The 27217-nt window shown below is 42.0% G+C and overlaps 1 protein-coding gene across 4 annotated transcripts in view; it reads left to right on the top strand.

Annotated features, from left to right (window-relative positions):
- Positions 1–25808, top strand: part of HMGXB4 (HMG-box containing 4) — a 34384-nt gene extending 8576 nt beyond the window's left edge. For all 4 annotated transcript variants that reach the window (XM_046646541.1, XM_046646544.1, XM_046646545.1 and 1 more), the window contains 6 exons: positions 15413–15494; positions 16461–16525; positions 17520–17625; positions 18080–18249; positions 23067–23189; positions 23690–25808. In XM_046646541.1, coding sequence (XP_046502497.1) covers positions 15413–15494; positions 16461–16525; positions 17520–17625; positions 18080–18249; positions 23067–23189; positions 23690–23734 — 591 coding nt within the window. In that variant the 3' untranslated portion in view covers positions 23735–25808. The remainder of the gene's footprint in view (positions 1–15412; positions 15495–16460; positions 16526–17519; positions 17626–18079; positions 18250–23066; positions 23190–23689) is intronic.
- The last annotated feature ends 1409 nt before the right edge of the window (positions 25809–27217 follow it).

Below are 27217 nucleotides of genomic sequence, written 5' to 3'. Positions count from 1 at the left end.
GTGTGTCTCAGAAAGAAAAAATAAAACTACCTTCTGAGTCAAGAATCAATGGGAGGAGAAAGAACTGTATAGTCAAATACTAGGTCCGGTTTTATTTGTTTGTTTATTTGAAAATTGCTTCGCGAAATAGCATATATTCTGTGCAAGATTCTGTTCATCCTAAGAATTTCCATTCTCGTGATATATGACAGTGCCATAAACTAATATTACATGCTGAATGTGGGAGGCCAGGGTGGTCAGAGAAAGCTTGAAAAAGAAAAAGGATTTCAGTGGGAGGGGATGCAGGAAGGGAGGCAGAGAGAGGTTTAGGAAGAAGCGTAGCCAGACAACTAAATCCTGTCCTGCATTTCCAACTGCCTGATCAGTATTTCTGCCTGATGCGTTGGGCACCTGAGACCCACGTGTCACTCACTGAGCTCATCCTCCAGACCCCAGACCTGCATCTCCTCCTGCGTCTCCTGTATTCCCCATGTCCCACCAACCCAAGCTCAAGACTGTGTGCTTATTGTTTTTCTCTACATTTTATTATGAAATTTTTCAAACAAAAAGCGTTCAAAGAATTGTACAGTGAACACCATATGCCACCCACTGAGATTCTACAGTCAATATTTTGCTATTTGCTTTATCATAGATCTATCCATCCATCAATCCATCTTATCTTTTTTAATGTATTTCAAAGTAAGCTGTGGATATTATACACTTCACTCCTATACTCTTCAGCTTGCATGTCATTAACTTAAGCTCAATATTCATTTTCAGGGCTTTTTTAAGGTAAAATTTACATATAATAAAATGCACAAATTTTAAGCTTACCGTCTGATGAGATTTGATAAATGCTCACCCCTGTGTGACTAAACGTCTATCAAGATAGAGACGTTACCATCATCCCACAGAGCCCGCACAGCCATTCCCAGTCCCCATCTCCAGAGACAACCACTCTTCTGATTTTCTTCCAACCTCATGGTTCGCTTTTTTATGGTTCACTCTCACGTTTGCCTCTTCCCTGCTCCCTTCTGACTATTTCCACTCAAGTGTTAAGGCTGATAGTCCTCCTCCTCAATAGCTTCCACCCCTTTGTGCCCTCCATTGTTGCTGCCGCTGTCTTGGACCGCATCCCTCCTGCGCTTACTGTAATAAACGGCCTCCTCTCCCTTTCTTCCCCCATGCAATCAATCTTACGGGTTGATGCCAGAATGATCTGAAGTTGCACGTCAATGAGGACAGTCCTCTGTTCAGCATCTTCACTGGGTCCTCACTGCCTCTGTGTTAGCCTGTACGCTTCTGGAGGCCCAGGATCCTGTCTGTCTCGTTCTCCACTCTACCCCTGGTACCTATCCCACAGTCTGGCCTGCTGTGGATGGTCAGTAATACTTGTTGAATGAATAAGTGTCACAAGTCCAAACCCTTGGCCAAGGCTTCATAATTGTCTGATTTAGCCCTAAACCTCCCTTTTCAGCTCTGCCTCTTCTTAGTCTGCTTTACGCACACTGTGAGGAACCTAAACTTGTTTCCCGCACATCCTCGCCTCCATTCCTCCGCTCATTCTTTGCAGCGACCTGCTTTCCCTTCGCACAGACGGAAGCTCTGCCCTCCCTTCAAGACCTGATCAAATGCCACCTCTTCTGAGACATCTGACCCTCCAGTCAGATCTCACTTCTGAACTCCCACAACACCTTGCTCGCACTCTCTGACTGCACTGATTTTCTTCCTTATGTTGGAGTTCTCTTTGTACATATTCTCTCCCCCTAGTAAAGAGTATAAGCTCCTTCTCGGTGTTTTAGCTCCTTAGGGACTGTTTTAGTCACCTTAATATTGCCTTCAACTCCTCAGTGTCCTTGGTAAGCATTTTATGTTGTATGTCAAATGAATGAATGACTGGATGAAAACAGTTTTGAAAAGGTAGATTGGGAGCAAATTGTAGAGAATTCTCAATGCCAAAATAAAGGATTTGGCAGTAGGCACTTTGGGGTTATGAGCAGGGTTTAGATGTGCTCTAAATGATAATTTAAGGGAAAAATGATAAGAGCTATCCCCAGGTGGATTAGACTAAGGAGAGCGTTGTGACAGACCACTCAGGAGGTTATTGTAGTCCGAGGCCAGTAATGCCTGAGAGAGAGAAAGTTGAAGAGACAGATTCAGGAGAGACTGAAGGAAAAACTGACGAGATCTGGCAACTGGGCTGGATCTGGGGAGCCAGAAACATAAATGAGTATGAAGACGTCCCTTAGGGTGTTGAACCTGGGTGCCTTGGAAAGTAAAATTATAATCTCCTTAAGGGTAGGGACTTATTTATAATCCCCCCATGTGGCTAGCAATTGCTAGTGAAAAGTGAGTTTTAGTTTATGGCAAAAACCTTATTATGAATCAGTATTTGATTGTGATTTTCCAAAAAACCTGAAGTAGTCATATTCTGAATTTAATCATTTATTTATCCAACAAATATTTATGGGACATATACCTTGGGTTTTTTGTTTGTTTGTTTTTTGTTTTTTGTTTTTTTTGTTTTAGTTAATTTTTATTGAGTTTATGATAGTTTACAATCTTGTGAAATTTCAGTTGTACATTACTGTTTGTTAGTCATGTTGTAGGTGCACCTCTTCACCCTTTGTGCCCACCCCCTACCCCCCCTTTCCCCTGGTAGCCACTAATCTGTTCTCTTTGTCTACATGTTTAAATTCCTCATATGAGTGGAGTCATACAGAGATTGTCCTTTTCTATCTGGCTTATTTCACTTAACATAATTCCCTCCAGGTCCATCCATGTTGTTGTGGATGGAATGATTTTATCCTTTTTTGTGGCTGAGTAGTATTCCATTGTGTATATATACCGTATCTTCTTTATCCAGTCATCAGTTGATGGGCACTTAGGTTGCTTCCACGTCTTGGCTATTGTAAATAATGCTGCAATGAACATTGGGGTACATGGGACTTTTGGAATTGCTGACTTCACGCTCTTTGGATAGATACCCAGTAGTGGGATGGCTGGGTCATATGGTAGTTCTATTTTTAATTTTTTGAGAAATCTCCATACCATTTTCCAGAGCGGCTGCACCAGTTTGCATTCCCACCAACAGTGTATGAGGGATCCTTTTTCTCCACAACCTCTCCAACATTTGTTACTTTTTGTTTTGGTTATTTTTGCCATTCTAATGGGTGTAAGGTAATATCTTAGTGTAGTTTTGATTTGCATTTCCCTGATGATCAGTGATGATGAACATCTTTTCATGTGCCTATTGGCCATCCGTATATTTTCTTTGGAGAAATGTCTGTTCATGTCCCCTGCCCATTTTTTGATTGGGCGGTTTGAGTTTTTGTTGTTGAGTTGTGTGAGTTCTTTATATATTACGGAGATTAACCCTTGGTTGGATATATGACTTGCAAATATTTTTTCCCAATTAGTGGGTTGTTTTTTTGTTTCAATCCTGTTTTCCCTTGCCTTGAAGAAGCTCTTTAGTCTGATGAAGTCCCATTTGTTTATTCTTTCTGTTGTTTCCCTTGTCTGAGAAGACATGGTGTCCAAAAAGATCCTTTTAATACTGATGTCAAAGAGTGTACTGCCTATATTTTCTTCTAGAAGCCTTATGGTTTCAGGTCTTACCTTTAGGTCTTTGATCCATTTTGAGTTTTATACCTTGTTTTTTAAACCTCACCTGTGAGCTGTAAGAAATGGCCTTTCCTGGATTTTATTTCGGTATAAAAAAGAACTCTCTAACCATGTGCCTAGAGGAAGAAAGGAATGCTTCAGGAATGGTGTTCCCTCATCCAGTGGTAAGCAGAGACTCGAGAGGCAGCTGGTGGAGTGCTGAAGGCCTCTGTGCGCTCCTTCTACTTTAGAGTCTGTGACCAGGATGGTAATGAAGGGGCTGGCCTCGGGGCCGAGTGGTTAAGTTCGCGTGCTCTGCTGTGGGATGGTAATGAAAATAGAGAAGCAAGAAGAATGGCTGGTTTGGGAGAAGAAGAAAAGTTAAGATTTTAAGGTATAAGTAAGCATCAAGAGATTCAGCATATCTAAGTGGTTAAAAGAGTGGGCTATGGAGCCAGACCACTTGGCTTCAAATCCTGGTTCTACCGCTTACAAGCTATGTGATGTTGGACAAGTTGCATAACTTCTCCATCTGTAAGTTAGGGACATTAATAGATCTATTCAATGGGATTGTTAGTGTAAAATGAGGTAATAAACGTAAACGTGCTCAGGGCCTCCATGTGCCAGGGACCTCTGGGGTGCCACAGCAAACACACGGGCACCACTGGATATTCTAAATAGACGACACTTTCAAGAGAAACAGCAGTACTTGACATCTGTCAGATACCTTATGAACTGCTAGCTCAAAGTAATTCACAGTTTCAACATCTTAATCATGTTACGTTCCTTTTAATAATGCCGTATCTTTTTGAAGCTAACTTTTCTGTGATTGCTGTGATAAAAAGCAAGTACTGTATGAAACCCACGTTGACACCATGAACCAAGAAAGTTTGGGAGTTTGAGCTTTGCACAATGCTCAGCACATTAGTGAGCATTCAGTAAATGTTAGTTTATAATCATCATCTCGGGGGAATTTCCAGAGAGTCGTGGAAATGCAGGAACTAGAATTCAGTAGAATAGTTGAAACGGGTTGCAAATCGGGCGTTCATGTGCAATAAATGAAAAAAGTGAATGGATGAGAGGGAATGAGCCCAGAGCAGAATCTTGTAGAACAGTGACGTCAGGGCACTGAAGAAGGAGGGAGGGCAATTGTGTTGTTGGAGAAACCAGAGAGGGCCAGTGTCCCAGAGATGAGGGGACAGTTTCAAGAACAGACTGGTCTCCTGCTGGAGAGGCCAAGGATTCAAGTGTGGTGGAGAGGAATGGAAGCCCATGGGTGGAGTCACGGAAGAGTGAGAAGCAAAGGCAGCAGGGTGGAACTCTTCCTGGAGAATTTTGACCAATATGTAATATTTTCAGTGTTGAGTTTTGTTTTGGGAGTGGTTTTTTTGGTTTTTTGAATTTCTTTGCTTTTTTGTTTGTTGTTGAATCCTGCTTCCTAAGGGGGGATAGAGAATCGTATGGTGATATCTTGATGATCTGCCCCTAAAGAGCATCCCTTGGAGTGGAAGCTCTCTTTACATTAGAGGAGCGGGATACGGTAACATGCCTTACTTTTGGTTTTACTCAATCAATAAAAGCCCATTCGCTACCACTCAAAATAATATCTGTGATGCCGCTTCAGAGGCATGCCTTCCATTATCTGTATGTTTCCAGAATATTCACATCTCTTCTAAGCAACCTAAGGCTGGGCCAGGTAGCCTAGTGCTGGGCACACTCAGGCATTGTTGTTGATCTTCTAATAAACTGAATTCTGAGATAGAAATAGATTCCTGGTGGGATTACATAAATTCTCTCTCGGGTAAATTGAAGTTGAATGACAATGGCAGTAGGTGGTGACAGTAGCTACCGTCCATTGAACGCCTACTGCGTGCCAGGCTCTCCTAGGCATTTTACATACATACCGGTCTTCATTGGTAGGTATCGTGAGCCCCTTTTGAGAGAGGAAGAAGCTGAGAAGAAAAGACATGAAGCCCAAATTTTAATACAGCTTTCTTTAACCCAAGCATATACCACATGCCTTTCTAAAACCTTGAGAGATGATCACCCAGTGTTATAACACACCTTTGACAAAGCTAAAAGAAGGTTCTAGGCTAAAGGAAACCAATATAGTGTGCGGGTATCTGAGGTTTGTCCTATTGAGCCATAAAGATGTTGTTGGGGTTTTGTTTTGTTTGTTTTTTTAGGTATGCTTTTTGGTAAGGAAGATTGGCCCTGAGCTAACATCTGTTGCCAGTCTTTCTCTTTTTTTTCCTCTTTTTCTCCCCAAAACCCCAGCACATAGTTGTATATCCTAGTCGTAGGTCATTCTAGTTCTTCTGTGTGGCACACTGCCCCAGCATGGCCTGATGAGCACTGTGTAGTTCCACGCCCAGGATCCAAACCAGCAAACCCTGGGCTGCTGAAGCGGAGCACACAAACTTAACCACTCGGCCGTGGGGCCGGCCCCTAGATGTTGTTTTTAAGTGGAAGGGGCAGAGTGTGATGAAGTAGCTGAAAGCCTGGACTCGAGTTCAGCAGGCTTGGATTCTTGTTCCCGTCTGCTGCTTACCAGCTTTCTTCTCTTGAGATTGTGTCCTCACCTCTCTGCCCGTTTGTAAAGTGGGGTTATTTAGACTAAATTGGGTGATACGTGTAACACACTTAGCACAGGGCATGGCTGAAGAAACAGCTGCTGTTACAATTACTGTTGCTTTCATCCTGAGTTCTTCAAAAGTATAAATAGACTTGAAAACATCTTTTTAAAACTGGTTTTTCAACCACTCATTTCACATATTAGACTAGGCAAGGAGACTAGGTTTTTGTGGTTTTGTTTTGGTTTTTAGTATAACAACCACCTTTATAGGAAGCAAACTTCGCAATTCTCGCACTTATTTGGAAAACAGTTAAGAACCGGAAAGAAGACAGAGTCGCTAGGGAGCAAAAGCAGATGTTCTAAAGCAAGTTTCCTACAGCTCATTGGAGCACTCCGCAGGCCCTGGGGGAAGGAACATTGGCTGGAGACAGGCACGTGACCTCTGTGACCCTCTTCTTTTCTTCCTAGAACAGCGAACTAGTACCCAGCCTACTTCCCCTGCAAGGGTGCTGTGACAGTCAGATGAGGTGATGCAAATGGGTGCACACTGTGCCCTTTCCACACTCAGTTCTGAGACTGTCATTCATTCAGTGCACATTCTGCACTTATGTTGTGCCAGGTACTTGCCAGGTGCTGTGGACACAAAGACGAATAAGACAGTGTCAGCTCTCAGAGAGCGTGTAGCATCTGGGAGGTGTCATCTGAACCAAATCTTAAGGCCAAATAGGAATTATCGAGTGGAAATGAGGGGTTGGCATTCAGTCAGGAATGAAAAACACGTGTGAAGGCACAGGTCCGAGAGGGTCTAGGATTTTCAGAAACCACCAGGAGTCCGTGTGACTGACGTGAAGCCAGGAGGTTAAGAGTAACCATGGAGAAGGCAGGGCCCGCCTTCTAGGGAGGGGCAGTAGAGCTGAGTAGGAACTGGCAAATTACAGTCATTAATAGCTATATTTACAGAGTTTTTAATAAGTTCTAAGCACTGCAGTAAATTTTTTATCTCTAGTTTATCAGTGAATTTTTCGAAGAACCCAATGAGGTGTAGGTATTTTCATCTCCATTTCACAGAAATAAGCTGAAAGAAGTGAAGTAGCCTGCCCTGGGACATGCACCTGCTTGGTGGCAAAACAGGAATTGGATCCCAGGTTTTTCTGATTGCGGAATCCGCGCTCTTTCCACGATACCGGAAGATGTTTAAATTATAGTCAGTGATGTATTATAAGAGATAGCAGAAGTTTAGAATACATTTTAGAAAGATTTCCGTTCAGATTAGTGAACATAAAAGCTCTGGTGTGAAAACCTTACTTCTCTGGCACCCTTTCCTTTAGCCAGCAGATTTAGGGATCTCAGTTAAGTTCGCTCAGAAGAGCATCAGATGGTATAGTGCTCACGAGTACGGACTCCAAAGGCAGACCGAGTTCAGAAGCTGGCCCTGCCACTCCCTAGGTACATGAGTTGACCTCAGTTTCCTCATCTTTCAAATGGCAGTAAGGAGGGAGCTTACCTCCTAGGGTTGTTCGGAGGTTTAAGTGGTTTCTGCAGGTGAAGCTTTTATAACGCTGTCTCCTACACAATATTAATAGCAATGGAGACATTGGGTTCCTGTCATCAGCAAAAGAAAGCCATGTTTTATTTTTAAGCTTCATAAGTTGTTTTGCCTTAACCCCCAGATGTTTTACCTTTTTAAAAATGTTCTTAAACTGGAGTCAGGGATGGACTTGAAGAGGGCTTTTCATCAGATTCTCAAAGAGTTCTATGACCCAAAAGACTTAAGCATGACTGCTTTATAGAGAGCATCAGGGCCAGCCTTCCTCAGCAAAAAGAGGAGGATCGGCAGCAGTTAGCTCAGGGCTGATCTTCCAAAAAAAAAAAAAAAAGAGCATCAACAAGTTGTTCTTTGAAAGGTCTTGAAACTGTAACATATGTGATCAAACATTTACAAGGAGGTTCTGGCTGTAAAATTACAATGTTATGAGTTACACTTAGTAAGTGGACTTGTTGCAAGTCTCTTGCTACTAATAAGTATCCAAGTTTTCAAAATATCAACATTTTATTAAAAGGAAGTCCATGTTATTCCAGATGTAACCACTGTGATTCACTTGCAATACTGTATGTTTTCTTTCAAGAAAGAGTCTAGAGTGGAAATACTGGCCTTGCATTTAGAATCACATGGAAATGGTTTGTATACACAGTCATGTGCTACATAACGATGTCTCCATCAAGGATGGACCGCGTATACGATGGTGGTCCCATGTAGCCTAGGAGTATAGGAGGATATACCATTTAGGTTTGTGTAGTACACTCTACGATGTTCGCACAACAACAGAATCGCCTAATGACACATTTCTCAGAATGTATCCCTGTTGTTAAGTAATTCTTGGCTGTATAGACATCACCCATTATTTGTGTATTTCTTTTTCTTTTTTTTTTTTTTTGAGGAAGATTAGCTCTGAGCTAACTACTGCCAATCCTCCTCTTTTTGCTGAGGAAGGCTGGCCCTGAGCTAACATCTCTGCCCATCTTCCTCTATTTTATATGTGGGATACCTACCACAGCATGGCTTTTTGCCAAGCAGTGCCATGTCCACACCCAGTATCTAAACCTGTGAACCCAGGGCTGCAGAGAAGTGGAACATGCGAACTTAACTTCTGGGCCACCAGGCGGGCCCCTATTTGTGTATTTCTAACTACAAATTTAGAAGTGTCTGTGCTCTGGAAAAATTTATTTATTTATTTTTATTTTTTATTAAGATTATGATAGTTTACAACCTTGTGAAATTTCAGTTGTACATTATTGTTAGTCATGTTGTAGGTGCACCACTTCACCCTTTGTGCCCTCCCTCCACCCCTCCTTTCCCCTGGTAACCACCAATCAGTTCTCTTTGTCTCTATGTTTAATTTCCACCTATGAGTGGAGTCATACAGAGAAATATCTGGCTTATTTCACTTAACATAATACCTTCAAGGTCCATCCATGTTGTTGTGAATGGGACGATTTTATCTTTTTTATGGCTGAGTAGTATTCCATTGTATATATATACACCATATCTTCTTTGTCCAATCATCAGTTGATGGGCATTTAGGTTGCTTCCACGTCTTGGCTATTGTAAATAATGCTGCGATGAACATAGGGGTGCACGGGACTTTTGGAATTGCTGATTTCAAGTTCTTTGGATAGATACCCAGTAGTGGGATGGCTGGGTCGTAAGATATTTCTATTTTTAATTTTTTGAGAAATCTCCATACTGTTTTCCAGAGTGACTGCACCAGTTTGCATTCCCACCAACAGTGTATGAGGGTTCTTTTTTCTCCACAACCTCTCCAACATTCGTCACTTTTTGTTTTGGTTATTTTTGCCATTCTAACAGGTGTAAGGTGCTATCTTAGTGTAGTTTTGATTTGCATTTCCCTGGTGATTAGTGATGATGAGCATCTTTTCATGTGTCTATTGGCCATCCGTATGTCTTCTTTGGAGAAATGTCTGTTCATGTCCCCTGCCCATTTTTTGATCAGGTTGTTTGATTTTTTGTTGTTGAGCTGTGTGAGTTCTTTATATATTATGGAGATTAACCCTTTGTCGGATAAATAACTTGTAAATATTTTTTCCCAACTAGTGGGTTGTTTTTTTGTTTCAATCCTGTTTTCCCTTGCCTTGAAGAAGCTCTTTAGTCTGATGAAGTCCCATTTGTTTATTCTTTCTATTGTTTCCCTCATCTGAGGGGTTATGGTGTCTGAAAACATCCTTTTGATACTGATGTCAAAGAGCATACTGCCTATATTCTCTTCTAGAAGACTTATTATTTCAGGTCTAATCTTTAGGTCTTTGATCCATTTTGAGTTTATTTTTGTGAATGGTGAAAAAGAATGGTCAATTTTCATTCTTTTACATGTGGCTTTCCAGTTTTCCCAGCACCATTTGTTGAAGAGACTTTCTTTTCTCCATTGTAGGCCCTCAGCTCCTTTGTCAAAGATTAGTTGTCCAGCCCTGGAAAAAATTTAACCCTTAACTTTGAATTTCAAACTTTAGGTCCACAAGACTGGAGTTGCATCTTGCACAATGGTTAGGTTCTAAGGTCAGCACATGGGTGAAAACTCTAAGTAGTCAGAGTTTCCCTTGAAAATTCCTTAGGAAGGCTCCATGGTGAAGGCTGACAGATTCTGAGTCCAACAGAACATCAGCACAATGCAGCTAGATTTTTCTCTCTTCGACACCAGATGAAGTCATTGGAATATGTTCATGAGCCACGATTTTATTATTTTTAATTATGTTAGCAACAAACATTGGCCTCACACTTGGGTAGTGAGTTGCACACACTGAGAGAGACATACAGGAACTGTCTGGAGAAAACAGATTTATGCTCTCTGTCGCACTTGCTCCGAGGAATAGATTCTTTTTTTTTTTTTGAGATTTTATTTTTCCTTTTTCTCCCCAAAGCCCCCCGGTACATAGTTCTATATTCTTCGTTGTGGGTCCTTCTGGTTGTGGCATGTGGGACGCTGCCTCAGCGTGGTCTAATGAGCAGTGCCACGTCCATGCCCAGGATTCAAACCAACGAAACACTGGGTCGCCTGCAGCGGAGCTCGCGAACCTAACCACTCGGCCACAGGGCCAGCCCCCCGAGGAATAGATTCTTAAAGTGGGATCACCCAGAATAATCAATCCATCGTGTGTGCTCGCTCTCGCGCACGCACTCATTTTCTCTCTCGCCCCGTCACTCAAATGGCCGAACATAGAACTTAAGTAAACTGGTGTGTGTGTGGTGCCACTCCATTGCATCTTGGCCAAATAAAGGAGATTTGAAAGGAGGGCGGCTTGGTTGGAACACCTAAGCATTGTGGGATGTGAGGCTGCTACTAAATTGATAAAGGAGATGCTGCACCCAGAGCTCCCTGTGACACCTCTACACAGGACTGGCTGCACCGGAAGAATAGTATAGGACCTTTCCTATTTAAATGAAATGCTCAAGTACAGACCATGCTGCTGTTTTCCTTGTCTGGTTTAGGTCAAATGATTTCACCCTTTCCTCCTTCACGAAAATTTCTATTCTAAAAAAAGCTTGTATTGGCTTTTTGAGTACCACAACTTCTTTTTTTTTTAAGTTTTATTTTTTGGTGAAGAAGATTGGCCCTGAGCTAACATCTGTTGCCAATCTTCCTCTTTTTTTTGTTTCCTCCCCAAAGCCCCCCAGTACATAGTTGTATATTTTAGTTGTGGGTCCTTCTAGTTGTGGCATGTGGGACGCTGTCACAGCGTGGCCTGATGAGCAGTGCCATGTCCACATTCAGGATCCAAACCGGCAAACCCTGGGACCCCAAAGCGGAGTGCACGAACCCAACCAATCAGCCATGGGGCCAGCCCCAGATACCACAACTTCTATTTTGAAGAAAACAGAGGGAATAGAAAAGAACTCATAGTAGTTTTCTATTGTAGCATAACCAGTTATCACAAATTTAGCAGTTTAAAGCAACACCCATTTATCTCGCAGTTCTGGAGATAGAAGTCCAGGTAGGCTCAGTGGGTTTCTGCTCAGGCTCTCGCACGACTGAATCATGGCCTTCGCCAGAGGCCCTCTCCTGGGTTCTCATCTGAGGCCAGAGGTCCTCTGCCCGGTTCTCATCTGAGGCCAGAGGTCCTCTGCCGGGTTCTCGTCTGAGGCCAGAGGCCCTCTCCTGGGTTCTCCTCTGAGGCCAGAGGTCCTCTCCCGGGTTCTCGTCTGAGGCCAGAGGCCCTCTCCCGGGTTCTCGTCTGAGGCCAGAGGTCCTCTCCCGGGTTCTCGTCTGAGGCCAGAGGTCTTCTTCCAGGTTGGTGGCAGCATTCAGTTCCTTGCCGTTGTAGAGTTCCTGGCAACTTGTTTTCTTCAAGTTCAAGGTCAGGAGGAGAGTGTCTGCTGTTGCATCTTGTCTCTTTTAAGGGCTCACCTGATAAGGCCAGGCCTATTCAGGGTAGTCTCCTTTTTGATTAACTCAGATTCAACTCACTGGGGACCTTAATTACATCTGCAAAATCCGTTTTGCCACATAGCATAGCCTACTCATGGGAGTTCTAGCCCATCGTATTCACACTCAAGGGGAGGGAATTAGAAAGGGCTTGTAAACCAGGGGCCAGAAATCTTGGAAGCTGTCTTGGAATTCTGCCCACCACAGAAATATTATTATTGAGTACCTACTGAAATGCTGAACACTGTTGGATTAATTCCCACCTTTGAGTAAAATGGTGTTATCCAAGTGTTACAGGGAAACTAGAGCTCGGAAATGAATTAATCGTGTAACTAGTAAATGGTATGGTCAGGATTCTCACCTAGATCTGTTGGCCTCCTAAGCCCAGGTAGGCTCTTTCCATTTTGTCACACTTTCTCTGTTAAATGCTGTCACTTCCCCTCCTTTCCCATTTATTTGCTTCTCTCCAGCCCCCCCCCGTCATGGCTGTTGGCCGTCCTCATCCGTGCCTGCACTGCTGTGGCCCCTGATTGGTCTTCTTCACCAGTCCCTTCTCCACAGTCCCAAAGGGAACCTGACCGTGTAACATCCTGCTTAGAGTACTTGAATCACTTCTTTCCCGTAGGGTCCATGCTGGTTATTAGAGGTTACGAAGCGTCAGTCTGAGCTCTGCCTGCTTCTCTAACATGATCTCTCCCCTCTCTTTGATGAGTGTTACCACGTGTTGTTTCCTCTGCCAAGAACACTCCTGACCACTCTTCATCTGGCTAATTCTGCCCAGCTTTCAGGTCTGGATTGAATGTCACTTCCTCCAGAGCCTTTCTCTGACTCTAATTAGGTGAGGTGCTCCTATTACGGCTTCTTGTGGCGTCCAATACTTTGCCTATAGTATCAGCACATTTCATTGTGATGACGTATTACTCTGTCCTGTCTGTCAGACTGACTGATTTTGGCTGTGTCCCAATGTCTGGCTTGAAGTGGACACTCTAATAAATATTTATTAATAAATAAATGGCAGAGTGCTTTGATAGGTTACTTTTTTGTGTTGCCTTTGAAACCTTTCATTTTTATTCTCTGCTTCTCCTTCTTTGCCATTGAAATACTTTTAATATCACATATCAGAAGAGCTATCCACTTCTCACATGTTTTATTCAGGATCAAATAATTAGTATAAGATGAAGCTGGGAAAAGATGATGGGTCTTTAAGCTTTAAATTTTGTATGCTTTCCACTATTTTGTGCTGCATAATTACCTTAGCATAAGATCTGGGCTTTGAGCGCATTCTCTTAGCTACTCGCTATGCCTGCTCCATGTACTCCATGATTGCTAGTTTATTTTCTACAAGCATGAATAAAGTCCTTTATAAGAGGAACCCCTTGCTTCAGTGTGTGGATTTGGATCTGGTATATTGGCCAAGAGCTGTGATTCATTTCATAAAGGCAGTTTTGATTTGGTGTGACAGCTATAGATAGCCTCGTGGAATAGGGTGCATTAACCTTTTACAGTATTATCTCATGTTTGAGAAAACGTTGTTCAGACTCCTTGTACGTTTTATAATATGGCCAAAGGAGCTGGGAAATCCCTCAAGCACACAGTCTTTCTAATGTTCTCGATATTTAGCGGTGAGATTGATTCTATACTTGAGAAAGATTTGGCTCTGCACAGACTTCCACAAATTGTTCTTTCACCATATACTCTAGTAAATGTCAGGCCTATGGATAAGCTGTTTTAAAAGATTAGTTTAAAATTTTGAAGCTAAATTTATAACAAACATACTGCAATTTTTATATCTGAAGAAGAGCTCTCTCATTCAAAGCAGTTCCTTTGGAAGGTGTTCCAGGAATGTTTCCATTCCTCAAAATTGCAAAAGGAATTCTAAACAAGCTTTGTTATTGCCATGAGTCTCAGCCAGTCTTTGGCCTGTGAGAGTAGTTATTTTATGAAAGCTATATTAAGAACTGTCAGGTGAACGAAGTGTTTGATCAGGCTTAGTTTAAAATGAGATGCAGCTCTGACGTCTTGAGACACAACTGTGTTGTTTGTTGGGTTGTTTTTGGTCATAAAATCTGACTCTTGAAGCAAACAGAAGTTCCCAGTAGCTTTTGGAGCCCCAGACATTTCTGTCATTAAATTACCGTGGGGCAGAAAGGACTGTCTTGGAGGGGATGGAGAGCTGATCATTCATATTGTGACACTTACAGAGGATGTTTTAAAGGAAAGCCATACTGAAAACTTCTCAGTTTATTGGAAAAAGATTATAAAGGGATAATCTTTTCTTTTTAAATAGTAACTTTTTCTGTAAGGAAGCAACATATTTTACTTCTTTGGCCCATAACACATGCCCCTGGAAGTCAGGCCTGGGTTGTAGTCATTCTGGTGTTAGAACTCGCTTAGTTGTCGGACCCAAGCAAGTCACTGTTCTGAGTTTCCTTTTCCCCATCCTCAAAATGAGAAGTTTGGACGGATGCTATAGCTAATGCATCTTTTCAGGTAGACATACTTAAATTTTTCCCCAGTCTATGGATAGTTGCAATGTGGAATGCATAGTAATAGTCTTTTGGTTTTTATATCCCTCATTGAACTGGCTTTAAAAGCATATTTGATTTTGCTTCTCAAAAATCGTGCATTGCTTTTAGAATTGTTATAACACAGTGAAGAATAACGTGCTTCAAGTAGTACACAGCAGTTTGTTGGAGTGGAAGAGGTTCACCTCACGCTGACTACCAAAGAATTGTCTTCAGTTATTTATTTACTTCTCACCTTGGACCACGAGATTGGGAATAATAAAATAATGATAAGCTACAAGTGACAGTAAAAGCAGGATCAGGGAAATTAGAAGATTAGAAATCAAAACCAGAGGAACAAAAAGAACATAGATTTGACTCTGGCTTTCTGCCCCAAGTTTAAAGGGAAGTTATGTGGTTCTCTTCAAAGATGAGGAAAATGACATCCCAGGAGAGGTTAAGATTTTCTTATCACCTTGTTCTGAAAGAATATATAACATGGGATTGTATGTAGGAAAAATGAAGAGTTTTACAAATAATTATCATGTAGCTGGAACACCCTGAAACATATAAACATAATTGAGCATGTGGATTTTACGTTCTAAAAGTAAAACTGATAAAATATACATCTCTGAGTGATAAGTACAATGGATTAAAAATTAATTATCCTGTTTAGGGAAACTGGTTAGTAGTTTAGAACTCTCTCCTTGATGAAAAAGTATAGAAGCCTTTTCTATTTTCTTACCATAGGTTCAGGGTTACTCAACTTGTGTTCTAATTAAGTCTTACCCTGTTCTATTTTTATGTGGCACTAGCCAAAAAAGAAGAACATGTCGGCCTACCAGGTGTTCTGTAAAGAGTATCGTGTGACCATTGTGGCTGACCATCCGGGTATCGGTAAGAACATTTCTGATCTTTAGTGTTTTTACTTTCTGCTTGTATCTCTGAAGCAGTGCAGTTAATCCAGTCAGCAGGCAACTTCTTCCCGTAGTATTAAAGGAACACAAACCTAATTTCTTTCCTTGCTTTTTCAAATCACTTTAGATTTTGTCTTAGTTCACCCCATCCATAAAAGAGATATGCTTTTTATTTATATCTCTTAAATTGGTAAAGTGGGAAACAGTAAAAGTACATATTACAAAGCACAGTACATAAATATGCGGCTGTTTATTTTCAAGATCCTATAGTGGACCTTTTCCTTAAACTGCGCCTGGGTGTGGAGCTATAGTGAGATGACTTGTGTTCATATTTGTCTCTATCTGAGACGTCAGTGAGGGTCCACAGACCTTGGACAAGCACTGAACTCTGCAGACCGCCTTTCCTGAGGTGGAGAACAGCTTCCTGAACTTCTCCTCGCGGCAGGTGTGAGGCACACGGGAAGTACCACAGAAGACATGGGCGTGCTCTGTAAAGCCTGTCCTTGCTTTACAAATGGGAGGGCAGCGTTACACTCTGGGGAGCAGCTTCTGAGTTGCACTAGAGAAATCTGTCTTTGGTTCTGAGGTCTCAGAAATTCGGTAAAAATCTAACAACTTTCATCAAACTTTCCGTAACGTATTGTCTTTAACCTGAGTTGATGAGCCCTATCGTGGGACCAAATTCAAAGACAGCAGAATGATGCTGAAGCAAGAAATCCCTGGCGAGTAGATGTGTGAGAATTGGCGCCTGTCCCCTGACCACCAGAACAGCCCCTCCCCTACAGAAGAACCCGGAAGAGTGATGGGGCTTGGTTTTCTGGAAGAACCTTGTGCTATCTAAATCTGATTTTCAAAACCGTTTTTCCAGTTTTTGCTCTCATCAATCTTCTGTTTTGTTGATAGTTAAACCTTTACTGTATTGGATTTTTTACTCTTTTTATGCCAGATTTTGGGGAACTTAGTAAAAAACTGGCTGAGGTGTGGAAGCAATTGCCAGAAAAGGACAAACTAGTAAGTATACTTTCTTACAAACACATTTTTCATTGCTTATAAAATGTGCAGTTTTCCTATAGACCACCCAGGCAAACACTGAAAACAGTGGAAAAAAATTACAAATCAGTGGGAAGTGGTTTAACAGAGGGCGTTAACACTGGTTGGTGTCAGTTTACTCTAGATGAGGATTTAGCTGCAAGAGGCTGTGTTTCTAACCTCATCTAGTTTTTTTGCAACAACATTACATTTGAGCCAAGATGACCTAACTTGGGCGGTGATTAAAGTGTTAACGGAGAATCTGAAGTCAGAGCCCTTTGCTGCAAACACCTCCTCATCAGCCTTGGTCTGTGAACTGATGGAAGTCATCCACTTCGTAGTTACTGCAAATAATAAAAACATGAGACTACGTGTACTAGGTAACCAGGTTCCAGGTCAGCATCCTCATCAACCACTACCAAGGAGTGTACCCTACTGTCAGGAAGCTAAGAAGACAATGATAAATAGTCATGTCTGAATCACTTATAGTCGCTTTCCAGTTGGGTGGTGTGAATGTGGTCTAGGAATTAGAATTACCATCTTGCTTTAAGGCACAGCTCTTCTGGGTGAAATAACTAAAATATTTTCCACTCAGGTAGATTATCTTTAGTTTCTGTTTTCTGTGTCAGTGTTATCCTGCTATTGGTATTGCCCACCAGCACATTAGAATAAATATTTAAACCGCATGGACATTATACTGAGCCAGGTGTTTACTCCATGATTTTACATTTCAACCGTAGAGTGATCTACAAATCAGTGCTGAGGTCTGACCATTAGCACTGCGGAATGTTTGTGGGCCTCACTGAGATCCGGCTGTAACCCCCGTCTGAGGCCTGTTCACTGACCCTCAGCTTGAAAGTTACATTAGCCCTCTGCCTGCCCCTCCACGGTGCCCTTTCTTCATTCTCCTCTTCGTGACTGCTTTCCCTTTTGTGGCCTTTTTATTTTATTTTATTTTGCTCTGATCTGATTGCAGATTTGGAAGCAGAAAGCTCAGTATCTGCAACACAAACAGAACAAAGCAGAAGCTACCACAGTGAAGAGAAAAGCCTCCAGCTCAGAAGGGGCCGTGAAAGTGAAAGGTGATGAGCACATCCCTCTCCTGCTTTGGATTCTTTCCCCTAGAGCACTGTTCATTTTTGCTTCCTTGCTAGGAAACTGGGAGAGCAGCCTATGTTAGGAGCAGATCGATATCCAACTATTACTACTGAATATTATAGGTTGCAAAAAAAATCTGGAAAACATAAATCAGAAGTTAGCAAAATTTTTCTGTAAATGGCCGGAGAGTAAATACCTAGGCCTTGCAGGCCATGTGCATTTTCTGTCATATATTCTTCCTTGTTTCTTCTACAACCATTTAAAGATGTAAAACTATTCTTAGCTCGCAGGCCATATAAAAACAGGTCACATTTGGCCCACAGTCCATAGATTTGCTAATCCCTGGTATAGCTCATTAAAGGAAACTCAGGAAGGACAGTTTTGTGGTGTTCAAGGCCATAAGCAAGCTTTATCTCTCTATTTTGTCTCTGTTCACAGCTTCCTCTGCAGGAGTACTGTCACCCCAAAAGAAGTCCCCGCCCACCACCATGCTGTTACCAGCCTCGCCAGCCAAATCGCCTGAGACAGAGCCCATTGATGTTGCTGCTCATCTGCAGCTGTTGGGAGAGTCGCTAAGCCTCATTGGACACCGCCTGCAGGAAACTGAGGTGAACACAACTGTCAGCACCATGACTCCAGTTGCTGATAGCGTTTGACTCTGTTCACTCATCCCACATATATTCATTGAGCAGCTACTGTATGCTAGATTATGCCAGGTGTTCAGGACGCAGTGATAAAGGACACATGTGGTAATAGAAGCATTCAGAAATTTGGAATCTGTCTACTAGCTCTCAAAGTTTACATTAATACCATCCTGTTGAAACAACTGCACAAAAAGAAATTAGAATACCTTATAACTTTTTTCCCCCAGTTTTATTGAGATATAATTGACATATGACCCTGTTACTTATTTTTATTTTTTTAAAAATGCAATGGAGGGGCCAGCCTGGTGGCATAGCAGTTAAGTTCACACGCTCCACTTCAGTGGCTCTGGGCTTGCAGGTTCGGATCCCAGGCGCAGATGCACGCACTGCTCATCAAGCCACGCTGTGGCAGGCGTCCCACGTATAAAATAGAGGAAGATGGGCACGGATGTTAGTTCACGGCCAATCTTCCTCAGGAAAAAGGGGAGGATTGGCAACAGATGTTAGCTCAGGGTTAATCTTTCTCACCCAAAAAGAAAAAGAGAGAGAGAAAATGCAATGGAAAAAATGAGTACAGATCCCATGAAAGTTTTGATCACTCATGCTTGTAAGAGAGTTTGAATTTTTTTGTGCATTTCCAGTAAGGTTTTGAATAGACAGATTACACTGTGTGGGGTCCTCCTACTTTTTTGAAAATAGGTAGCAAAAAAGGGAAATGGAGGTTCTCCAGCCCCTCATTATTCAGCACTTGAATTTCACAGTGCTCTGTGCCCTGGGGAGATCTTTGTCCTTTTAAGCTTCAATTTCAAAACCACTTAACCTGCAAGGCTGTCATGTTCCATTTCTGTTACCATATTCAATTTCTAATCATATTATCCCCTTGGCTAACTCAGTGGTATAGTATTTTAGTTTTCCACTGGGTCCTGATAGGACATTTCAGCAAAAAAGTCAGTCTGAGCTACTAAAGCCATTTTTAAGCTAAGAAATCACTGTAGAAATATAGAACTATCCACTTGCTTCTATGTGGGAGTTGAATTATTATTCAACAAGTAAAATGCCAAAGGCCACAAGAGCTGAAGCTATATCTGAGTTCTTTGGCTAGTTTGGCTAGTTTCTAAAAATTTAGCAGGTGTCAAAACAGCTAGAGTACTTTTATGTAGGCTCAGCTATTTGAATGGATATAGATATTTCCAGAATAAAATATTCTGGAATCTTTATTTATTTTTCATATTTAGACATTCTTATATTTCCTAGAAAGAATTAAAAATGTTCTCATCTTGCATATTCCAGATTTTCCCTATTTCCATTTCCTTTAGCAAATATTGTTGAGTATCTAGGCATTATTCCAAAAACTTGGGGGAGCAGAAAATCTGAGGAGCTCCCTGATGATTTCCTGACATCAAGAAACTTACAGTCTAATTGGAAAGATAGAATAAATACATAATTAGCAAATTAAAACAAGCCAGTTCCTTTGAGCAGTTGCTGTGAGAGAGTTACACAGATGTAGTGACCAGAAAAGGGGAAGAATTTTGCAGGATCTCTAGTCCAGTTTTTTGTTTATGTAACAGTCTTTTTGAGATGTTATACACATGCCATAAAGCTCACCCTTTTAAAATGTGGAATTTAGTGGGGTTTAGTATATTCGCAGACTTGTGGACCCATTACTGCTAATTCCAGAACACCTTCATCTCCCCCGAAAGAAACCCCATACTCATTAGCAGTCATTCCTCATTCCCCCTCCTCTCCGCTTTTCCCCAGCCTTAAGTCATTTGCATGTATCCTCACACTTTCGCAACTTCCACCTACGACTTACACTATTATTTACTTAATATTTTTATTTCAATGAATCTATCCAATGATATCCTCGATATCACTTGGGATATTCTAACTTTTTTCTAATATACATCAAAATGGATGTATATCAAAATAATTGGTGTTCACCTATATGCCACCTGAAATCACATTTTCTACTTTAAGGAACTTTGATTTATACAATTCACGCATTGAAAGATTGAATACCTGAAGCCTCATGAAATTCACTGACTGTTGGAGGTTTACACAACTGTTTGTGACAGAGCCCAGCTTGCCTCACTTCTCGCCCTGTTCTCATGCTGCTGTCCCGTGCGAGGTGAAGCAGGTAGAATAGCATGAGAGAACAGAGAGCCAGGGGGAGTTGGGAGGAGCTGTGTGAAAGGAAGGTGGTATTCCAGCTGGACCGGAAAGGGTCGGGAGGACTGTCTCGTGGAGATGTTGGAGAGACGTTCCAAACGAAGGAACCAGCTACATCTCTTTCTCCTCGGGGGTCTGCTGCAGAGAGGGGGAAGGAGACTTGGCGGGGCTCTAGACCCCATGCCCACTTGAACCAGATCTTTTACCTCTTTTATATATTGGGGTTCTGGGGTTCAGTTTTATTTGAACTGGGGTTTTACTGCTAATGTGATGAAACACTGGCACATCCAGTGCATAAGGCAGAGGCAAGCTGAATGTTAAAGCTGTAGCCCAAGTCACAGGGCACCTTCCTGGGCGTTCTGAAGTGTCCTGCTGTGCTTTGCTGCTCAGGAACTGCAGGGGTTTTTTGAGTAGGGAGGGATGTGATCAGAAGGCTCATTTGGTTTTCTCTGAGAATAGCTTCTATTTTAGATTGGGAGTGAAAAGAGACCAGAATTGGGAAGAAGTTATAACAATAGTCTAGATATGACAAAGATTTGAATTAATTCAACGGATGTTTATTGAGGGCTCCACCAGTAGTTACTGGGAGGATATAAAAAGGAACAGATGGGCTGGCCCAGTGGCATAGTGGTTAAGTCTGCACACTCTGCATCAGTGGCCCGGGGTTTGCGGGTTTGGATCCCAGGCATAGACCTACACACTGCTCCTCAAGCCACGTTCTGGTGGCGACCCACATACAAAATAGAGGAAGATTGGCACAGATGTTAGCTCAGTGACAGTCTTCCTCAAGCAAAAAGAGGAAGGTTGACAACAGATGTTAGCTCACGGCCAATCTTCCTCACCAAAAAAAAAAAAAAAAAACCAGACACACAAGGAATAGAACATAGTTCCTGCCTTCAAGTTTTTGTAATCCATTAGGAGAGTGAGACATAAAATATTAGCTATTATTAACTGTAGGGCAAAAGCAATGAAATGACATCACTAATTGCTAACTTTCATTCAATGCTTACTCAAGCAGCTTTGGTTCAGAGTGCTTCATACGGATTTCATTTAATTCACACTGCAGCCTTTGTAAGGCAGAGTTTTTGTTCCCTCTGTTTTATAGAAGGAAAAACAGACTTAGAGAGGTTAAGTAATTTGCTCTGGGGTTCAGCCCCTAAGTGCCGAAACAGAGGCTTGAATGTGGTGGTGTGAGCTCAAGGTCCATGCTCTTAAGCCCTAGACGTACTGCTTCCCTTGAAAGGGAACAGGGGCAGACATTGGACGAGGAGGATGAGGGGAGGAGGAGTCAACCATGGCAAGGCCTGGAGACTGGGCAGTTGTGGGAATGGTGGTGACTTTAGCAGAGAAAGGAGCACTAGGAGGAGGGGGAGGGTATTTCTCATTCCAGCGTGTTGAGATTGAGAAACGGCCAAAGGGAGAGACCTAGCAGGCAGCCGGAAATGCAGTTTCGGAGATGCAGATGCTGGCGATAAGGGTAACAATTACTGATGCTTTGTGAGCACTTACCATGTACCAGGCACCATCCCGAGTACAGTCATGCACTGTGTAATGACATTTTGGTCAACAGCAGACTGCATGTACAACTGTGGTCCCATAGGCTTGTACCATTTAGCCTAGGTGTGTGGTAGGCTACACCATCGAGATTCGTGTAAATACACCCTGATATTCGCACAACGCTGAAAGGGCCTAACAACGAATTTCTCAGAGCATATCCCCGCTGTTAGGTGACGCATGACTGCACTTTATATCTATTATCTCACTTAATCCCCTACGTGCCACATATGCTATTAGTGCTCTGTTTGACAGGCACAGCATAGTAAGCAGCTGGCCCAGTAGAAAAACAGTGAGTGGGAGAGTCGGGTTCTGGACCCGGCAGAGAACCCGGAGCTCGTTCTCTGCACCACGCGCTCCGCTGCCTCCCTAGGTGATGCATTCGCACACTGCTCCTGGTGGAAGCAGATTATACGAGAGCCGGGCAGCAGCATTTGCAGCAAGCAATCTCATTTCTTATGGCTTTGAGTCACAGAGATAGAGACAATATGAATTGTACAAGATATTAAAATTTGAAATGAACCAAATTCACTTCTTTTTGAGAGTGAACCCAGAAAAGTGATATCAGCTATCAAAAGCCACCTATATGGAGATATATGCAGAAGTATGTGTATGTTTACATTGAATGGTAATGTATAGGGCTGTGGAGTTCTCGTAGTTAGCACATTTGAGCTGCGTTTGTGGACTTCATAAGAAAACTGCTTTTGCATACGCGATCTCCACAAAGCCTCCCAGCAGCTCCCTGGAGTCAGTAAGGCATTTTCTACTGTTCCTAAGCCTGGGCCTTTTCATACTAGTCCTAAGGGACTAACCCGAGGTCTCATAGAGGGAAAGATGGCTTAGGAAGATAGAAAGGAGACCTGGGAATGTATTGTAAGAAGTTTTCTCTTTAAACAGCTTACAGGGTTATCAAAGCAGATACCTTCCATTTTTGCTGCGAGTTTCGTAGAGCTGCCTAAGACTTAAAGAGCCCCGTGAGGAAATCAGCCGGCCCGCAGAGAGAGCGCGAGAGTATGATTCCACTGACAGGTTCCCTCCTTTCCCACCCTCCCTTTCAGGGCATGGTGGCTGTGTCGGGCAGTTTGTCCGTGCTTCTGGATTCCATTATCTGTGCGCTTGGCCCCTTGGCGTGTCTGACCACACAACTACCTGAATTGAATGGCTGTCCCAAACAAGTCTTGGTGAGTTTTCCTTGGATTTTTTGGGCCAAACCCCTTGGGAGCCAGAGAGACTCTGCCTTAATGAACTCTATCAGGCACAAGCGCATAAGGCTTCCTGGCGTGTAGTGCTCCCTGCATATATCGGCCCATGCAACGTGATACTGTATTGTCGAATGCATGCCGTGCTTTCGGTGAAACTAGAAAACGTGCCATGTCCCAGAACAGTCCTTTGAAGAGGAGCGTGGCTGTCCTTGAGGGCTGCGAGGCCTCCTGTGTTCCTGTCTGCTCCTCCATACAGAGAGAGAGCGCAGGGGCCTTCACCTCTTTGCTGCTAGGATTAATGGGGGAGGTCAGTAGAGAAGCTCCTGGCATAACGGACAGCAGGATGCCATCTACATTCTGCCCCCTTTGCTCTAACTCTGGTTTTTTCTTTCTCATCTCTCTGCCCTGAGTAAAGAAATATGTCTCAAAGAACTAAGGTAAAGTGCTCTTCAATTGAACCTTTTTCCCTTGTTTTGCAGTCAAACACATTAGACAACATTGCTTACATCATGCCTGGACTGTGACAGCAAAGAATCGTGGGATAGAAAACTTACTGACCCATTGCTGGTTCGTGTATATATATATATGACTGTTCCAGATCCTTCACTGGCCTCTGGGTGTAGGTTTTAAATTTTTATATATATATACATATATATATATATATAATGTATAATATATACATAGGACTGTAACTACTTTGCTTTTAATAATTTTATGAAATGGCAAAGGTTTAGCCAAGAGGAAACCTTGGCATGAATATGGGCTTGGGATTCTCTTTTCTCCTGTGGTGGATAAATCTGCCTTAAAAATCAGTGTAACTTGGGGGCTGGAGGCTTGTTCTGGGTGCCAAGGGCATCTCTTTAGGACAGCTAAAATGTAATTTTTTTCCAAACTCAGTTGTACCTCCAGACCCATCACTGACCATTTGCCTTACCTGTCTTACAGTCTGAAATGTAATAGGAAAGATTATGGGAAGATGGCCAGTTGACTGAAAGTACAAAGCCTTTGAACTTGAAGTGACCTAGGTGGGAAGTGACAGAATCGTTCCCATCTTACAGTTAGTGCAATGGCTTCGGTGAACTTAATAGGGGGTTCATTCCAATTCCTGCTATACAGGTGTCCATGTCTCAAAATTTATTGTAATCATTGGTACCATTGGCGGCCTCAGTAGGGGCCAAGGAGTTACATGAGCCCTGGCAGCGTAAACACCTTGGAGAGGTAAAGCTGTCAGTGCCACCAGCTGAACTGCGTCTCTGGTGAGCTGACCTAGAGTATCGGCTCTGCAGAGCTGAGAGCTGGTGTCTTCCATGGGCAGTGCTAGTTAGCCACCGAGCCCTTGCAGCTTCTGCTGCTTAGCTGCTTGGTGTTGTGGAAGATGAACTTTGCCCGGTTGATTCTTGGGTTCATCTTTTTGGCTCTCCTGGTGGGCAAATACACAGTGTTCTGCATTCCACACATAAGTGAATTGCAAAAAAGTACTCAATTCTCATGTAAGTTTATTTATGTGCGCGTGTGAATGTGTTTTAATTATGTGTATTTAACTCTTTAAAATCTCTTAGATTTTAATTTATCCTGTAAATTTCTGTATATATAATTTAATAACAAAAGCCTCCACCAGCAACAGCGTGTGGAAGATACAGATTTGTCATTCCTTCCTTCTTTCCTTGCCTCCTCTGGTCTCCTCTGAAAACTCCAAATCATCTACATTTTAAGGTATCGTGCCTCAAAAAGGAATCATTATGTCAGGATTCTAAATCTTTATAATTCAATAATGTCAAGAAAGTAAAATAAAAAGGAATGCTACCATTCCCAGTCGCCCTTATTTCCAAAGAACCAGACTTTTGCTTCCCAGTTCCGAAGAAGACTTCAGGCTTGTTTGTAAATTTGCTGTGAGACGCCCTGCCTGAACCAAGCCCTGGGCCAACCGCCTTCTTCCCCTGGCCTAGACACCACTGTGCATCAAAGTAGATCCCTGAGGACAGTGCGGCCAGCCTGCCTCCTGTTTAATTCCTTCCCGCTTCCCACCAGTGTGATCACGGGGCTGTGTTTCTTAAATGTATTCTGACTGCTGAATGAATGCCTTTCTCAGCTCAGAGCAGTTTGAGATTTAATTGGGGAAACAGAAAGAAACAGGAATGTTTGGGAACCAAAACCAAGAAGAGCAGAAATCTTGGTCTGATTTCGTGTTAGAACCTGTACCACCCCTCATCTGTACCCATGGAAGTTTCCTGTTTGACACAGGCATCAAGGAGGGGCCTTGAAGACATGGATTAGTACAGAAGGAAGTCAGTCCTACCATTGTCATTTGTACACATTAATGAAATCCCGACGAGGACCTGCTTTTTGTTTGTTTTCCTTTAAAATCAAACCCTATTGTATTTGTATTTAAGGTTTGTACACATTTGTATAATAATCTGTATCTTGTGGTATTTGGTACTATTAGAGGAAAAACTTTGGATTCAGACCTTCTTGCAGTTTTTATATCATTGTTTTATTTTGTTTTTTAAATAAATTCTAGCAGTTTGATCCAAATCCCATTACAGTTGTATAAAGAAATAAAATTTTGTACTTATATTATTAAAAATCACATTTTTAATATTTGTAGTCCAGTCTCAGCTATCTTTTCCCTGCTGCTAACCAAAGATGCTGTGAAATTATAAAACCTGTCTGTTCACACTATATCCTACCATAATTTTCTCAAAAAGAAAAATCCATCTGGAATAGAGAGCAAGTTTCTGATCTTAGCCGTTTTCCTAATACACATCTTACTCTGTTTCTATTAACTTGTGCGTTGTGGAGTCTCTCATGTTCTCTCTTCTGCAAATTGTAAACCCAGTGGCTCTGATAAATATGGCTCTATTCTCTGGCAGATGAAATTGTATGTACATTACAGTGTTGGCCTAACTCAAGAAAATGTCTGTCAGTCTCATACAAGGGTTCCATCTGAATCATGTGCTTAAAGGTGACATATTTCATGCTGTTTCAGTACCGTCCTGACTCAGTGAATGACGTTGGTTAAGTCACTTAATCTTTGTAGGCATCCAAAGTCCCATTTGTAAAATCGTGTTGATGTCGCTTCCCTGTCTTCAAGCCCGCAGCCCGCCAGTCTGGCTGAGTATTTAATAGTATTGTGAACATTTCATATAGGGAGATTTGACCTTTCAAGGTAAAAAATTCAGTGCAAACACAGTATGTTAATATTCATAAATAGTGAGACTCTTTATGATTGATTGAAAGGGGAACTTCTTATGGAGAGGCAGCAAGAAAGAGACCACCATGTTACTGAACGACTATTATAGAGTGACGTGCATATTTCATCTCACTTTATCTCCCCAGAAACCTTATGAGTATTATCCCCCTTTACAAATGAGGAGGCCGAGGCGGAGAAGTACTTTTCCGAAGTTTAGACAGCTAGTCAATGGGAAAACCAGAATAAGCACACTGGGACAGCTGACCCCAAAGCCTAGGCCTCTCCTACCCTCAGCCATTGTAAAGTTAAATCTTGTGTGCTCATCAGAATCCTCCATTCACTACAGTCCTGAGCAAACCTGATTGTAGGGAGACAATCTGAGACCTTTTCCTTGTTAAACTGTCCTGTCCTAGCTGGGTTTTATGATACAGGCCTCATTTTTCTTCTCATCCTAGTGTCTTTAAACTTTGGAGGCAAAGTATCTTAATTTTTGTCTAAAACTACTTTAAGGATATAATAGATTACATTGCATTTATGCAATATGTCAATCTTAAGGGACTTAAACATTTTTACCCTCGGGAAGACATTTGATATTAATATTGCTAAAACACTTAAATGGAAAAATTAAATTAAGACAGACTTTTTACTAAATGAGCTTGTTCCTTGTTTGCAAACACTTTTAAAACATAGTTTTAATCAGTTTTGTACTACACTTAATATTTGCCATTTACATTCCTATCATGTTGACAAAATCCCCACTCTTCCATTTCTAATTGAATAGTTATATAATATTGTTTGTATGGAGTTAATATGGCTG

The sequence above is a fragment of the Equus quagga genome, chromosome 19 (genome assembly GCF_021613505.1).
Source record: "Equus quagga isolate Etosha38 chromosome 19, UCLA_HA_Equagga_1.0, whole genome shotgun sequence".
Taxonomy (NCBI): domain Eukaryota; kingdom Metazoa; phylum Chordata; class Mammalia; order Perissodactyla; family Equidae; genus Equus; species Equus quagga.
Note: the sequence above shows the minus strand (reverse complement) of the source record. Positions and strands in the feature narration are given on the sequence as shown.